General features: G+C 39.4%; 1 protein-coding gene across 1 annotated transcript in view; it reads right to left on the bottom strand.

Annotated features, from left to right (window-relative positions):
- Positions 1–17000, bottom strand: part of LOC126188411 (DNA mismatch repair protein Mlh3-like) — a 174503-nt gene that overhangs the window by 103330 nt on the left and 54173 nt on the right. Inside the window, exon 4 of the mRNA XM_049930014.1 lies at positions 5310–5649. Within this exon, the coding sequence (XP_049785971.1) occupies positions 5310–5649 (340 nt within the window). The remainder of the gene's footprint in view (positions 1–5309; positions 5650–17000) is intronic.

Genomic DNA, 17000 nt, shown 5'->3' with positions numbered 1-17000 from the left:
CAAGTAACAACTGAATGTTGCAAACACAGATAAAGTGACACGCAGTTTACACAGATTTTAGTTAGACAGAAGATACAAAAACTGATAACATGTTGTTGTTGTTGTTGTTGTGGTCTTCAGTCCTGAGGCTGGTTTGATGCAGCTCTCCATGCTAATCTATCCTGTGCAAGCTTCTTCATCTCCCAGTACCTACTGCAACCTACATCCTTCTGAATCCGCTTAGTGTATTCATCTCTTGGTCTCCCTCTACGATTTTTACCCTCCGCACTGCCCTCCAATACTAAATTGGTGATCCCTTGATGTCTCAGAACATGTCCTACAATCTGATCCCTTCTTCTAGTAAGTTGTGCCACAAACTCCTCTTCTCCCCAATTCTATTCAATACCTCCTCATTAGTTATGTGATCTACCCATCTAATCTTCAGCATTCTTCTGTAGCACCACATTTTGAAAGCTTCTATTCTCTTCTTGTCCAAACTAGTTATCGTCCATGTTTCACTTCCATACATGGCTACACTCCATACAAATACTTTCAGAAGCAACTTCCTGACACTTAAATCTATACCCGATGTTAACAAATTTCTCTTCTTCAGATACGCTTTCCTTGCCATTGCCAGTCTACATTTGATATCCTCTCTACTTCGACCATCATCAGTTATTTTGCTCCCCAAATAGCAAAACTACTTTACTACTTTAAGTGTCTCATTTCCTAATCTAATTCCTTCAGCATCACCCGACTTAATTCGACTACATTCCATTATCCTCGTTTTGCTTTTGTTGTTGTTCATATTATACCCTCCTTTCATGACACTGTCCATTCCGTTCATCTGCTCTTCCATGTCCTTTGCTGTCTCTAACAGAATTACAATGTCATCGGCGAACCTCAAAGTTTTTATTTCTTCTCCGTGGATTTTAATACCTACTCCGAATTTTTATTTTGTTTCCTTCACTGCTTGCTCAATATACAGATTGAATAACAACGGGGATAGGTTACAACCCTGTCTCACTCCCCTCCCAACCACTGCTTCCCTTTTGTGCCCCTCGATTCTTATAACTGCCATCTGGTTTCTGTACAAATTGTAAATAACCTTTCGCCCCCTGTATTTTACCCCTGCCACCTTCAGAATTTGAAAGAGAGTATTCCAGTCAACATTGTCAAAAGCTTTCTCTAAGTCTACAAATGCTAGAAACATAGGTTTGCCTTTCCTTAATCTAGCTTCTAAGATAAGTTGTAGGGTCAGCATTGCCTCACGTGTTCCAACATTTCTACAGAATCCAAACTGATCTTCCCCGAAGTCAGCTTCTACCACTTTTTCCATTCGTCTGTAGAGAATACGCGTTAGTATTTTGCATCCATGACTTATTAAACTGATTGTTCGATAATTTTCACATCTGTCAGCACCTGCTTTCTTTGGGATTGGAATTATTATATTCTTCTTGAAGTCTGAGGGTATTTCGCCTGTCTCATACATCTTGCTCACCAGATGGTAGAGTTTTGTCAGGACTGGCTCTCCCAAGGCCATCAGTAGCTCTAATGGAATGTTGTCTACTCCTAGGGTCTTGTTTCGACTCAGATCTTTCAGTGCTCTGTCAAACTCTTCACGCAGTATCGTATCTCCCATTTCATCTTCATCTGCATCCTCTTCCATTTCAATAATATTGTCCTCAAGTACATTATCCTTGTATAGGCCCTCTATATACTCCCTCCACCTTCCTGCTTTCCCTTCTTTGCTTAGAACTGGGTTTCCATCTGAGCTCTTGATATTGATACAAGTGGTTCTCTTTTCTCCAAAGGTCTCTTTAATTTTCCTGTAGGCAATATCTATCTTACCCCTAGTGAGATAACCCTCTACATCCTTACATTTGTCCTCTAGCCATCCCTGCTTAGCCATTTTGCACTTCCTGTCGCTCTCATTTTTGAGACGTTTGTATTCCTTTTTGCCTGCTTCATTTACTGCTTTTTTATATTTTCTCCTTTCATCAATTAAATTCAATATTTCTTCTGTTACCCAAGGATTTCTACTAGCCATTGTCTTTTTACCTACTAGGTCCTCTGCTGCCTTCACTACTTCATCTCTCAAAGCTACCCATTCTTCTTCTACTGTATTTCTTTCCCCCATTCCTGTCAATTGTTCCCTTATGCTCTCCCTGTAACTCTCTACAACCTCTGGTTCTTTCAGTTTATCCAGGTCCCATCTCCTTAAATTCTCACCTTTTTGCAGTTTCTTCAGTTTTAATCTACAGGTCATAACCAATAGATTGTGGTCAGAGTCCACATCTGCCCCTGGAAATGTCTTACAATTTAAAACCTGGTTCCTAAATCTCTGTCTTACCATTATGTAATTTATCTGAAACCTGTCAGTATCTCCAGGCTTCTTATATGTATACAACCTTCTTTTATGATTCTTGAACCAAGTGTTAGCTATGATTAAGTTGTGCTCTGTGCAAAATTCTATCAGGCGGCTTCCTCTTTCATTTCTTAGCCCCAATCCATATTCACCTACTACGTTTCCTTCTCTCCCTTTTCCTACTACCAAATTCCAGTCACCCATGACTATTAAATTTTCGTCTCCCTTCACTATCTGAATAATTTCTTTTATTTCATCATACATTTCTTCAATTACTTCGTCATCTGCAGAGCTAGTTGGCATATAAACTTGTACTACTGTAGTAGGCATGGGCTTCGTGTCTATCTTGGCCACAATAATGCGTTCACTACGCTGTTTGTAGTAGCTTACCCGCACTCCTATTTTGTTATTCATTATTAAACCGACTCCTGCATTACCCCTATTTGATTTTGTATTTATAACCCTGTATTCACCTGACCAGAAGTCTTGTTCCAGCTGCCACCGAACTTCACTAATTCCCATTATATCTAACTTTAACCTATCCATTTCCCTTTTTAAATTTTCTAACCTACCTGCCCGATTAAGGAATCTGACATTCCACGCTCCGATCTGCAGAATGCCAGTTTTCTTTCTCCCGATAACGATGTCCTCTTGAGTAGTCCCCACCCGGAGATCCGAATGGGGGACTATTTTACCTCCAGAATATTTTACCCATGAGGACGCCATCATCATTTAATCATACAGTAAAGCTGCATGCCCTCGGGAAAAATTACGGCCGTAGTTTCCCCTTGCTTTCAACCGTTCGCAGTACCAGCACAGCAAGGCTGTTTTGGTTAGTGTTACAAGGCCAGATCAGTCAATCATCCAGACTGTTGCCCCTGAAACTACTGAAAAGGCTGCTGCCCCTCTTCAGGAACCACACGTTTGTCTGGCCTCTCAACAGATACCCCTCCATTGTGGTTGCACCTACTACGGTACAGCTATCTGTATCGCTGAGGCACGCAAGCCTCCCCACCAACGACAAGGTCCACGGCTCTTGGGGGGACTGATAACATATAGAGTGTTTACAAAGGAAAGTATTACATTTTTAAGTCACACAGAAATAATTTTATACTTGTGTGCCTGTAGCTCTCCCTCCAGCTTGTCACTCCAAGCAGCTGCTTGAGTTGCTTGTGCCTCAAACCAGCTCTGGACATGTGGTAGTAATTGAATAAACCTTGATAGCTGTGAACTATGTGAAGATTTTTGTGGACTACCTGCATCTCGTCAAGCTTGATGTCTTCACAATAGTGATGGCATCAGGATCACTGTCCACCTCACAAGACTAGCACTATGCTACAGTGTATTATAGTGATTGCACACTGAGTCTAGGCCACCAAATATACCTGATCTGAACCCAATGGAATACACCTAGGATGCTATTGGACACCAGCTCCACACACACAGACCACCAGCCCATAATTTAATAGGGATCATGTGAACTGTGGATACACATACCTTCAAGAACCTACCAAGGACTTGTCAAATCCATATCACATGCAGCTGCTACTTTATTGCATTTTACATGAATCAACAAGCTATTGGGTTAGTGCATAAGTGCATAGCATTTTTCCATAGTTTTAATAAACACAGTAGATGGAAATAAGAGAGACTTCAGTGATCAATAATATATTCTCCTTCATGATTTACAACAGTCTGCCAACTCTGAGGCAACCTTTTGGTTCCACAACTGTAGAAATCATGCAGTTTTGAGGTAAAGAACTCATCAAGCCATGTTTGGAGCACATTTTCACCTGGAAAGGAAGTTCTGTGAAGGTTGTTTGATATAGAGTGAAGACAGTGGAAATCTGAGGGTGCAAGCTTCCCAACCTAACACTTGTACACTGTCAGCCCAGCAGAATGTGGGTGGCTGTTATTGTGTAGTAGCATCATTACACACAGTCTTCCTTGTTGTTGCTCTTGGATTGCATCTGTAAGACACCTCAGCTGTTGTCAGTAAACATCAGCAGTGGTGGTTACACTTCAGAGAAGCAATTCATACCACACTGCACCATCACTGTTCCAACACAAATATAACATTACCTCTTACGGATGCACACAGCTCTTTGTAAGGGGAGTTGCTGCTTTGTTTGGGTTCAACCATTCCTTTCTTTTCCTTATGTTAGCATATAAAGTCACCATTTCTTGTCACCAGCAACAATACAGGATATGAATAATTGGTGTTGTTCACAACCCAATTGATGGGCAAACAGAGACACTCATATGGCCACCAGCTGATTTTTTGTGATTTTGACAGAGCATGTGGTACCTATACATCAAATTTTTGAACCATCCCCATTGCATGCATATGTTGCATGATGGTGGAATGACCACAGTTCATCCCAGTTGGCAGATCTAAGTACACTAATGTGGATCATTGTGGATTAATGTATAGGTCTTCCTGAATGAGGGAGTCATTAATGTCAAAACGATCATCCTTAAAATGAGTAAACCACTTTCTTGGCAAGCTCTGGTCCAATGGCATTATCCCCATATATGAAGCAAATTTTTCTGGCTGCCTCTGCTGCTGCCACCCCTCTACCGAACTAAAACAGAAGAATATGTCAGAAATGTTTCAATGTTTCCACTTGGCACTCCATTTTCTAGCATCCACAGCTCCACTCACCATCTCCAAATGACAATATATAAACTCAAATAGCAAGAGTGAACTACTAATAAAAATAACAATCGACAAATGAATCCATACCAACTGGAATATCAACATGCAAAACAAAAATGCTGCAGATTTACGGTCCAACATAATAATAAGCAGGTGGTCATAATTTTTTTGGCTTATCAGTGTATTACACATAAATTACAAAAAGACTGAATGCTGGCTGGTACTTAGCCTGTAATATGCATCACCAGTATTCATAAAAGTATGACTAACTTATGTAGGTAGCATAAAAATTGTTGTTGTTACCTGTGGATGCATCAGAGCAATGCACTCAATCTGACGCTTAATTTCCTCAACATCCAATGTATCATGTGTGCACTTTTGTCTAACAGGTAAATTGTACATAAAATCCTGCACTATGACTGTTGTCCCAGCATCCATATTCTTTAATGTACATGGTGAAATTTTTAATGATACTCCACGCACAAACATTTTGGAATATGCTTGTTTGCTTGTAGCATGCTTTGTGATAATTGACAAGACACCAGAAGCATCTCGGATACTAGCCAGAGCTTCTCCACGAAATCCAAAAAAACGTAAACCATCCTTAAGATCTTCGACTGAATAGCATTTGCTGGTCATATACCTAAAATAAAAATTTTAAAAAATTCTTAGAACTGTTTGTGCCTATCTTATTATATGTAGGTGAATGTGGCTAAGTAAAGAATGTGTACACAGAGATAGTTGACCAAGCACCAGATACATCTGCACCTAACAAATAATTCATGATGGGAGGAACCTTCCATAGTATACAGTCTCTGTTAAAAAACTTGTAAAGAAATAGTGAGTATCACACAATAGATGTAAAACAAAGCATAAAGAGATGCCAAGTGAAACACATTTGGTTGTCCTAAGGGCACTGCATGAAGCCTTCAACAGTGACCATAGCAGAATCTTACTGAAAGACTCCTCACAAAATCGAAATAAATTCTGGTCATACGTGAAGGCTGTCAGTGGCTCTACTGTTAGCATCTGGACACTCATGTATGACAATGGAATTGAAATTAAGAGTAGCAAACCAGAAGAAGACATTTTGAACTCCATTTTCAATTATTCCTTTACATCTACATCTACATCTACATCTACATCCATACTCCGCAAGCCACCTGACGGTGTGTGGCGGAGGGTACCTTCAGTACCTCTATCGGTTCTCCCTTCTATTCCAGTCTCGTATTGTTCGTGGAAAGAAGGATTGTCGGTATGCCTCTGTGTGGGCTCTAATCTCTCTGATTTTATCCTCATGGTCTCTTCGCGAGATATACGTAGGAGGGAGCAATATACTGCTTGACTCTTCGGTGAAGGTATGTTCTCGAAACTTCAATAAAAGCCCGTACCGAGCTACTGAGCGTCTCTCCTGCAGAGTCTTCCACTGGAGTTTATCTATCATCTCCGTAACGCTTTCGCGATTACTAAATGATCCTGTAACGAAGCGCGCTGCTCTCCGTTGGATCTTCTCTGTCTCTTCTATCAACCCTATCTGGTACGGATCCCACACTGCTGAGCAGTATTCAAGCAGTGGGCGAACAAGCGTACCGTAACCTACTTCCTTTGTTTTCGGATTGCATTTCCTCAGGATTCTTCCAATGAATCTCAGTCTGGCATCTGCTTTACCGACGATCAACATTATATGATCATTCCATTTTAAATCACTCCTAATGCGTACTCCCAGATAATTTATGGTATTAACTGCTTCCAGTTGCTGACCTGCTATTTTGTAGCTAAATGATAAAGGATCTATCTTTCTGTATATTCGCAGCACATTACACTTGTCTACATTGAGATTCAATTGCCATTCCCTGCACCATGCGTCAATTCGCTGCAGATCCTCCTGCATTTCAGTACAATTTTCCATTGTTACAACCTCTCGGTACACCACAGCATCATCTGCAAAAAGCCTCAGTGAACTTCCGATGTCATCCACCAGGTCATTTATGTATATTGTGAATAGCAACGGTACAAAAGAAGTTACAGAAGTAGAACCCTAGTTTAAATCTCACACCACAGCAAATATGAGCGATATACATATTAGTGTCAGCAGTGCAAAGAAACAGCTGAAATCACTTAAACTGAAGAGGGCCTCATGGAATACCTGTCAAACTCTACACCAAATTTCTGACTGAGTATGTCCCCTTGTTTAACCATCCCACAAACCAAAAATTGTGCTCAACTGTTGGAAGAGAGGACAGAACACTCCCACCTATAAGAAGGGTAGCAGAAGTGATCCATATTCATTCAATATTATTCCCATTCATCTGTTGTAGGATTTTAGAACACATTCTGAGCTCAAACATAATGAGGAATCTCAAGCAGCCAGAGTGAAAGTTCAAAAAGTACCATCATGGAAAATCATGAATTTGGCAGTGAAAAAGCAAGTGTGTACAAAGTGTAATGATGAAAGAACATGTTTCAAACTGAAAAAGTGCATAAAAGTGCCATATAAAAATAACAGACATAAAGTGAAAATGCTGAAGACTGTGTAGCGTATGAAAATATAGTGAACAAGAATCATTTTCAAATACTTTCTAATATGGACAGTGCAAAAGCTGTGAACAGTGTGGAACCGCATGGCAAGATCGAAGACGGCAAAAACAAGACAAGACAGGAAGGTGTTTCTGCTTGGAAAAATAATCAATGTAACATGACTGTGAACAATAGACCTTTTCATTTACTGATTATTAGAAATTATCCTCACATATCGTCACCTCTCACTGACAAAAATAACATCTGGAAAATATGATTCAAAACACCGCAGGTACCTCTAATGATTATAGACCAAACAACAGTGAGATTCCCACAACAAGTACATGTGAAATTGACATTTATGCTGATAGCCATGAGCAAGGAGCAGACTCTGATCTGCAAAGAATATGTAGACATGAGACCAACAGCAACCAGGCACAAATTTCAAGGCAGCAATTGCAGTCCGTCATGAAAAAGTCTCAGGGCTAAACAGTAGCAATTTTTCTGCCTTTCTCGCGAGAACGAACACTGTAGCAAAGAACAATGCAAAAGATTTTATGCTTTTCCTTTAAATAGAGACTGCAAAAATTCAGAAATATGAATATGATCATTTTTTCTGTACCCGATCACCATAATCTACATGATTGGTCCTATGTGAATAAGGAAGTTGAAAATACAAATAAGGCTGTGCGAAATGTATGCAGGGACTTTAAAAATGCAGCACACATTGATGTAAGAACACTACAGAGATGATTTCATACAACACATGGTTTACATCTCAACAGACTGGGAAAGGTCTTTGTTAGTCATAGTGTGTGTGGGAAAGGCCTTTGTTAGTCATAGAGTGTGTGTGTGTGTGTGTGTGTGTGTGTGTGTGTGTGTGTGTGTGTGTGTGTGTGTAAAATTTAGCTTGCAACATGATGAAACAGTACCAGTAGTGGTCTCTACCAAGATCAAGCTAGTGATGATGAAAATGCTTTTTTAGTGAAAGCAATTCAAACTTAGACAATTACAGTGTGTGTAATTTGGATATGCCACATGCAGATGAGTACTCACTTGAGAAAGAAACCAGTGATAAAATATCTACTCTTCTGCAAGTCAATATCTACTGTATAAGAAAGAAATTATTAGAATTGGAACATTTTTGTAGCATTAAGGATGTAGATGTGATGTGTGCATCAGAACATTGGCTAACAGAAAATCAAATTCACTGTTTCATTCCTCAAGGATACATTGTTGCTGACATAAAGTGTAGGAAACACAGAAAATGGTGGTGCTGGAATTTACATTGAGCATGGTAAAATTTACAAGTTAAACATTACATCACATTGTTCAGAAGTAACTACTGAGTTTAGTTTTATATGACTAACTGAAGACATTATAATAAACATTATCCTGTTCAGGTTACAAAATGGAGATATAAATGTATTTTTTGAACAATCTGAATTAGTGACATAAGACTTTTTTGTTTAAAACAAAGCTTGTTATCTGTAGAGATTTTAATATTGAAATGGGAGATTCAAAGCAATGAGACTCCAGAACATTTTTTAACATTTTAAGATCTTTAAACTTACAATGAATGTCCTACTGGTAATGAAGCATGTCTAGGCAATATTATCGTTAACTTAAATAGAAAAGAATTTGTGGTTAGCCTGGCCAATGAACTATTTTCACATCATGTTCCATTGTTTTTAACACTTCATCATAAGCAGCCAACTTATTCAAATGACTTTAATGAGGCATGAGTAAGAGGTCAGACAGAGGAGCACATAATGTTATTTGTTGACAAGTTAAAGAATGCAACCTGGGACTCTGTACGCATGTGTCAAACAGGAAAAACTGGAGTTGAAAATGATTTTGAAGACTTTCTTAAAAAAACATTGGACTTATCATTTTCAAGCTCCCCATTAACATAAATTAGTTTCTCAAACAAACGTAAAAATAAAAAAAATTCCACGGGCAGATGTGGAGTCTGACCACAATCTATTGGTTATGAAAGGTAGATTACAACTGAAGAAACTGCAAAAAGGTGGCAATTTAAGGAGATGGGACCTGGATAAGCTGAAAGAACCAGAGGTTGTACAGAGTTTCAGGGAGAGCATAAGGGAACAATTGACAGGAATGGGGGAAAGAAATACAGTAGAAGAAGAATAGGTAGCTTTGAGGGATGAAATAGTGAAGGCAGCAGAGGTTCAAGTAGGTAAAAAGATGAGGGCTAGTAGAAATCCTTGGGTAACAGAAGAGATATTGAATTTAATTGATGAAAGGAGAAAATATAAAAATGCAGTAAATGAAGCAGGCAAAAAGGAATACAAACGTCTCAAAAATGATATCGACAGGAAGTGCACAATGGCTAAGCAGGAATGGCTAGAGGACAAATGTAAGGATGTAGAGGCTTATCTCACTAGGGGTAAGATAGATACTGCCTACAGGAAAATTAAAGAGACCTTTGGAGAAAAGAGAACCAAATTGTATGAATATCAAGAGCTCAGATGGAAACCCAGTTCTAAGCAAATAAGGGAATGCAGAAAGGTGGAAGAAGTATGTAGAGGGTCTATACAAGGGCATTGTACTTGAAGACAATATTATGGAAATGGAAGAGGATGTAGATGAAGATGATATGGGAGATATGACACTGCGTAAAGAGTTTGACAGAGCACTGAAAGACCTGAGTTGAAACAGGGCCCCTGGAGTAGACAACATTCCATTAGAACTACTGACAGCCTTGGGAGAGCCAGTCCTGACAAGACTCTACCATCTGGTGAGCAAGGTTTATGAGACAGGCGAAATTCCCTCAGACTTCAAGAAGAATATAATAATTCCAATCCCAAAGAAAGCAGGTGTTGACAGATGTGAAAATTGCCGACCTATCAGTTTAATAAGTCACAGCTGCAAAACACTAACGCGAATTCTTTACAGACAAACAGAAAAACTGGTAGAAGCCGACCTCGGGGAAGATCAGTTTGGATTCTGTAGAAATGTTGGAACACGTGAGGCAATACTGATCCTACGACTTATCTTAGAAGAAAGATTAAGGAAAGGCAAACCTATGTTTCTAGCATTTGTAGACTTAGAGAAAGCTTTTCACAATGTTGACTGGAATACTCTTTTTTCAAATTCTGAAGGTGGCAGGGGTAAAATACATGGAGCGAAAAGCTATTTACAATTTGTACAGAAAGCAGATGGCAGTTATAAGAGTCGAGGGGCATGAAAGGGAAGCAGTGGTTGGGAAGGGAGTGAGACAGGGTTGCAACCTCTCCCCGATGCTATTCAATCTGTATATTGAGCAAGCAGTAAAAGAAACAAAAGAAAAGTTCGGAGTAGGTATTAAAATCCATGGAGAAGAAATAAAAACTTTGAGGTTCGCCGATGACATTGTAATTCTGTCAGAGACAGCAAAGGACTTGGAAGAGCAGTTGAACGGAATGGACAGTGTCTTTAAAGGAGGATATAAGATGAACATCAACAAAAGCAAAACGAGGATAATGGAATGTAGTCGAATTAAGTCGGGTGATGCTGAGGGAATTAGATTAGGAAATGAGACACTTAAAGTAGTAAAGGAGTTTTGGAGTTTTGCTATTTGGGGAGCAAAATAACTGATGATGGTCGAAGTAGGGAAGATATAAAATGTAGACTGGCAATGGCAAGGAAAGCATTTCTGAAGAAGAGGAATTTGTTAACATCGAGTATAGATTTAAGTGTCAGGAAGTCGTTTCTGAAAGTATTTGTATGGAGTGTAGCCATGTATGGAAGTGAAACATGGACAATAAATAGTTCGGACAAGAAGAGAATAGAAGCTTTCAAAATGTGGTGCTCCAGAAGAATGCTGAAGATTAGATGGGTAGATCACATAACTAATGAGGAGGTATTGAATAGTATTGGGGAGAAGAGAAGTTTGTGGCACAACTTGACTAGAAGAAGGGATCGGTTGGTAGGACATGTTCTGAGACATCAAGGGATCACCAATTTAGTATTGGAGGGCAGTGTGGAGGGTAAAAATCGTAGAGGGAGATCAAGAGATGAATACACTAAGCAGATTCAGAAGGATGTAGGGTGCAGTAGGTACTGGGAGATGAAGAATCTTGCACAGGATAGAGTAGCATGGAGAGCTGCATCAAACCAGTCTCAGGACTGAAGACCACAACAACAGCAACAGCAACAACAACAACAACAACAACCTGGTACACAAAAGAACTAGCAAAAATTGTGAAAGTGTCCTCATATGGTACTGAGTACATAAAAATGAGGATAACTGAGGGACTGAACAGAGGGATTTGGATTACAATGCTTACCTTACAAGTAAAAAGTATTACAAAGCCAACCAGCTAAAGAAGCAGCATGTAAAAGGTACCTTGAAGGCGCTCCAAATAAATTTAAGGCAGCATGGGAAGTTATCAGACAAGATAATTCTTCTGGCCAGGTAAGTCAAACTTGGCTTGATCCACGAGAATTGAATTACTACTTTGTCACATCAGTCAGTGAACTCAGAAACAACATTAAGATCACACACACATCTGCACGGGATCTACTTGGTACCTCGTGGTCTGAAAGGACTTTGTTTCATTGGGAGAAATGCATGTCTGATGACATCTGTAAAACTTTTTCCAAATTATCTAATTCCAAAAGTATGCACTGCTAGAGGAAGTCTAATTACGATGTTAAACGAACAGTTCACTTGATAGGTAAGCCACTAAGTTTCATGTTCAATACATGTTTAGAGTTTGGGATTTATCCAAATTCACTCAAAAGCTCTAAAGTTATTCCCATATTCAAAAAGGGTGATAAATAACTCCCCCCAGAACTACCGACCAGTTTCTATTGTGCCAATATTCTCAAAAATATTTTAATCACTTATGTACATTCAATTAACAAATTATTTTGAAAAGCATGACCCCCTTAGCAACAGTCAGTCCTGATTTCAGCCATGTACTGCAGCTGTTCTTGAAACTGTTGATCAGACTTTAACAGCTTTTGAGAATAAGAAGACAGTGCCACTTGTATAGGTGACCCAAGAAAAGCATTTGACTGCATTCCTTTTAACATACTGCTAACAAAATTAGAGTATTACGGTACACAGAAATCTACATTAGCAGTAATTTCTTCCTATCTGAACAACAGAAGGCAGTTTGTTTCAATTAGAAATAGACACTCCCCCTTAATAAAAATTGGAACCAGCGTTCCACTGGGTTCTGTCCTTGGCCCCTCAACCTCACTTACTTCATAACATGACAGCCCAACTCTTGAAAAGATTAGGCTACACAATAAACTCTTGACTCTGCATTAAACTGGTTTGCAGCCAATAAATTTGTTTGTCATCCAGACAAAACTCAAAAGCTTGTTAGTTAGGATTGTTCAAGAATGTACATAATAAATATGTCAAATTCTGATGACAAACTCTGTTGCGAAGAATGTAACAACGAAGCCTGTAAGAAAATTTTACAAGGGTCCTAGCTCATGTGGAAACTGAAAGATATGGTCAGCAATAATTATCTTTGTATGACCTATTATATCATATGGCCTGGTCATATGGGGACATTCTCCTCATATCAGTATCATAAAAAAAAGTCCATGTAATATAAAAGGCTGGTCCTAAAGAGCACTGCTGCCCTCTTTTATGGCCTTAGATACTAACAGTGGTGAATCTGTACATCTATGAGTCTGCACTCTTTATCCAGAACAACAGTAAAAAATCAGGGAAACAGTTCACAATTGTGACACTAGAAATAAGGAAAAGATAAAGTTCCCAAGGCAAAGGCTAGCAATAACAGGAAATTCTCATAAAGTGAATATCCTCAAAGTTTTTAACAAGTTTCCTCTAGCTGCTAGGTGCTTGCCATTTAAAAAATTCAAATTTAAATTGTATGACCGGCTAAGAAAAAAATCAATGTTACAATATAAAATAGTTTTATGATATGGACAATGTTGATATCAGTATTTAAGATTACATTTGTATACAAGATACTTGATTTGTACATGTAATACAAATATTAATTTTAATAATTTGGTTGCAACTGTAATTTGCTATTGCTGGAAAAGCCTAGTCTACTGTAAGTGGTCAATGGCAATAAAGAACCTGAATGAATCTCCTCCTTGCCAACCAGCATTTGTTTCAGTACTACACCTGTTGTTATTAATCACTGTACAATCATATGTGGTAAGAATGAAATTTTTGACTGGATTAAAGATTTCTTGACAGAAAGGACACATGATCGTGTTGGACATGGTGTCATCAACAAATGCAGAAGAAAATTTTGGCATGTTTCTTGGAAGTATGTTCAAATCCTTACTGTTCATCTTGTATATTAAAGACCTGGCAAATAATATTAATAATAACTTCAGACTTTTTGCAGATGATGTACTGTAGTTATATTTAATGCAATAGATGTCGGAAAAAGCTGCACATATGTTCAGTATGCTATTAACGAAATTTCAAAGTGGTGCAAAGATTGGTGACTTGATTGAAATATAAAAGAATGTAAAATTGAGCATTTCACAAAATGCAAAAATATAGTATCTGTAGGTATAATATCAAAGAGACACAGTTTGCAATTTGTCAATTCAAATGCCTGGGTGTAAAAATTTGTGTGAATATGAAATGGAGTTATTACATATGTTCAGTCATAGGAGGAGCAGGTAGCAGACTTTGGTTCACTGGTAAGCTCCTGGGAAAATGCTGTTAAGTCTAAGATGGAGACTGCTTATGAAACACTATAAGAGTTTTCCCAGAATTTTGCTCAAGTATGTGGAACCAAATACATCCGACAGGGAACACTGAATATATCCAAAGAAGACTGCAAAAATGAAGACATATTTGTTTGCCCTATGGGAGAGAGTCATGAAATTGCTGAAAAACCAGAACTGAAGGATGCTCCAAGACAGATACCATTATTCTAACAAAGCCCACTTACTAAGTTTCAAGATCAGAATTAAGTGAGGAAACTAAAGATATTCTTCACTCGCATAGTGACCATGATGACAAGATTAGACTAATTACCACATACACGGAGACTACACAGAGACATTTAAGTAATCAGTCTCCCTGTACTCCATATGCAAAAGGAATAGAAGAAACCATAATATGTAATACCATATGAAGTATCCTCTGCAATGCAGTTCAAAGCGGTTTCCAGAGCATGAGTGAGATGTAATGTAGATTTATGGGCACTCTGGTATGAGACATGCAAAAGCAGATTTTAGACTGGTGGTCTGCCAGGTGTGGTGGACTAAGAAAGTTGATGTTAAAACTATCAATAAATTGTTAAACCCGCACCATATCAGATATAACATACAGGATCACTGAAATCCCTGGGCAAGCAGGACAGAGTGGATGAGGTTATATTTGTGGAAAGGGGCAAAAATAAGTTACTGTCAGTTGCACTCAACATATAAACTTTATTTGTTAAAACCCACAATCACACAAGCAAAAATCAAAAACTCTCAAGGTTTTAATGAAAGACCTCCTTTGATTTAATTTAGATTGGCTGAAGACCACATCGAAAATCCAAGGCACAAGGCCTAAGCAAGGAATTGAGGTACAGGACTTCTTCTGGAGGTTTCACTTCTTTAGAAGAAGTTTTTTTATCTTCAATATAAACAGACTCAAAGCCTTAGCTTAAATTTTTCCCATAGAACTCGGCTGAAGGTCACACATTATTCAAGAACAGTTTTACGGCTTAAGGCCGAGACAAAGATTTTCAATGTTTAGTCTAAATAGGCTGAAACTCTGCAGAAGGCCGCATACAAAATAGAAAATATTTCCTATGGCTTAAGGCCTAGACAAAATTTTTCAACTTTTGATTTACAAAGGCTGAAAACTCGGCTGAAGGCAACATACCAACCTGAAAAAATTTACGGCTTAAGACCTAGACACAAGGAATTTTCAATTTTAATTTTGAAAGGCTGAAACTCGACTGAAGGCCACACAGAGTACTTAAGACTAAAAAGGAAATCACTATGTAAAACACAAGGAGTGGCACTCAGAAGGTTCCAAGGGTCAGCCTGGGAAGGTAACACTAACATACGTTTAGGTGAGACAGGCAGCCAGACCAGCAACCTCTTAATCGGAAGGCAACCCAACTGAAGGCCAGCCGACGAACCAACCAACAAGATCAGTTCTGCTCCGCCCAACCAGCAAACCGACAACAAGACATCAATAGCACCACATTCTGGATACTGGTACCCAATCCAGCCAAATCAGAATAAACGCCCAAAACTACCAACAACACCTCAGCTGTCGAACTACATGCCGCGCTGGACAGCATCAACATGACGAGGAAAATACACTGCAGAAAACTAAGCCAACGACCAGGGCATCTAAGTGGAATGTCAATGGCCACAAGGCAGAAGATACCGCTGGTGCACTTCATTAATGAAGGAATGAATTAAGTTAAACACCATACAGGAAGACAGCTGCAATTCTAGCCGACTTCAATGCACACACATTGTTGCTCGTAGGAATCTCCCAGAAAGTGACGACCAGGATCAAACAAAGAGATGTGATAGCAGTTGAGGCTTAATAGTAGGTTAAGTGAGCACTCAACTTTAGTGTCCCGGATTGGGGGCGACGAACTTCGTAACCTTCGCAAGAAGTGCCTTACAACTCCAACCGTGCATGCACGCCACCAGCGGCAATGGCCGACTACGCACCACAGAGACTTCCTCGCTTCTCTGCCCCAACCTACTGCCACACGCAGCACACCCGGAAAATATATCCTCCACACCAAAGATAGTACAGTAGCACTGCTGCTGATACTCACGGAGAGAAGACAGCAACGTTATGGAGGTAACCGAAGAAGAATAAGACACCACTGGACTGCAACCAACGATAAAAAAACAAGGCATGACGTGAGCCAGCCACGGCTCAACCTCCCCCCCTCAAACACGATGCCTGGGGGGAAGGGGGAGGTGACTCAACCATGAGACTAACTGAATTTAACCTGGCTAAGGCGATCCCGGTACTGCTTACCGGACTGGTTATCCTTAACCAGCAGATTTACCGGGCCTAAAATGTGCACATTGGTTCAAGGCCCCGGAAAATGAGGAGTAAATTTACTCAGATTTCCGACACACACCTGTCCACTGGGAAAATTAACGACCCAGACCTGATCTCCTGGCCTCCCTGTTTTCCTTGATGACCTGAGGAATAATATCTGCCGGAACTAGGTCTTGAATTCCCCACAAGTTTGAAAGAGGGGAATTAACAGGATACAAAAGGATCAAAGAGGTGGGAGTAGCTCTCAAGACTTCATGATTGGCAGTATTAAAAGCAAAACTAAGCCAAGGAAGACTGGAGTCCCACTTGCTAGACATTTTCTGATGATAAATAATCAAAGCGGATTTAAGATTTTGGTTAACCCTCTCCGCAAAGGATTCCTGCAGATAATACAGTGTAGTCGTGATATGCTTGACACGGTTCTGAAAACAGAACGCCTTGAAAGGAGCTCAAAGGAAGGCCGGAGAATTATTACAAACAATTTG

This window comes from Schistocerca cancellata, chromosome 5, assembly GCF_023864275.1.
Source record: "Schistocerca cancellata isolate TAMUIC-IGC-003103 chromosome 5, iqSchCanc2.1, whole genome shotgun sequence".
Taxonomy (NCBI): domain Eukaryota; kingdom Metazoa; phylum Arthropoda; class Insecta; order Orthoptera; family Acrididae; genus Schistocerca; species Schistocerca cancellata.
The sequence above is the reverse complement of the archived record's forward strand: the minus strand, read 5'-3'. Positions and strand labels throughout refer to the sequence as shown.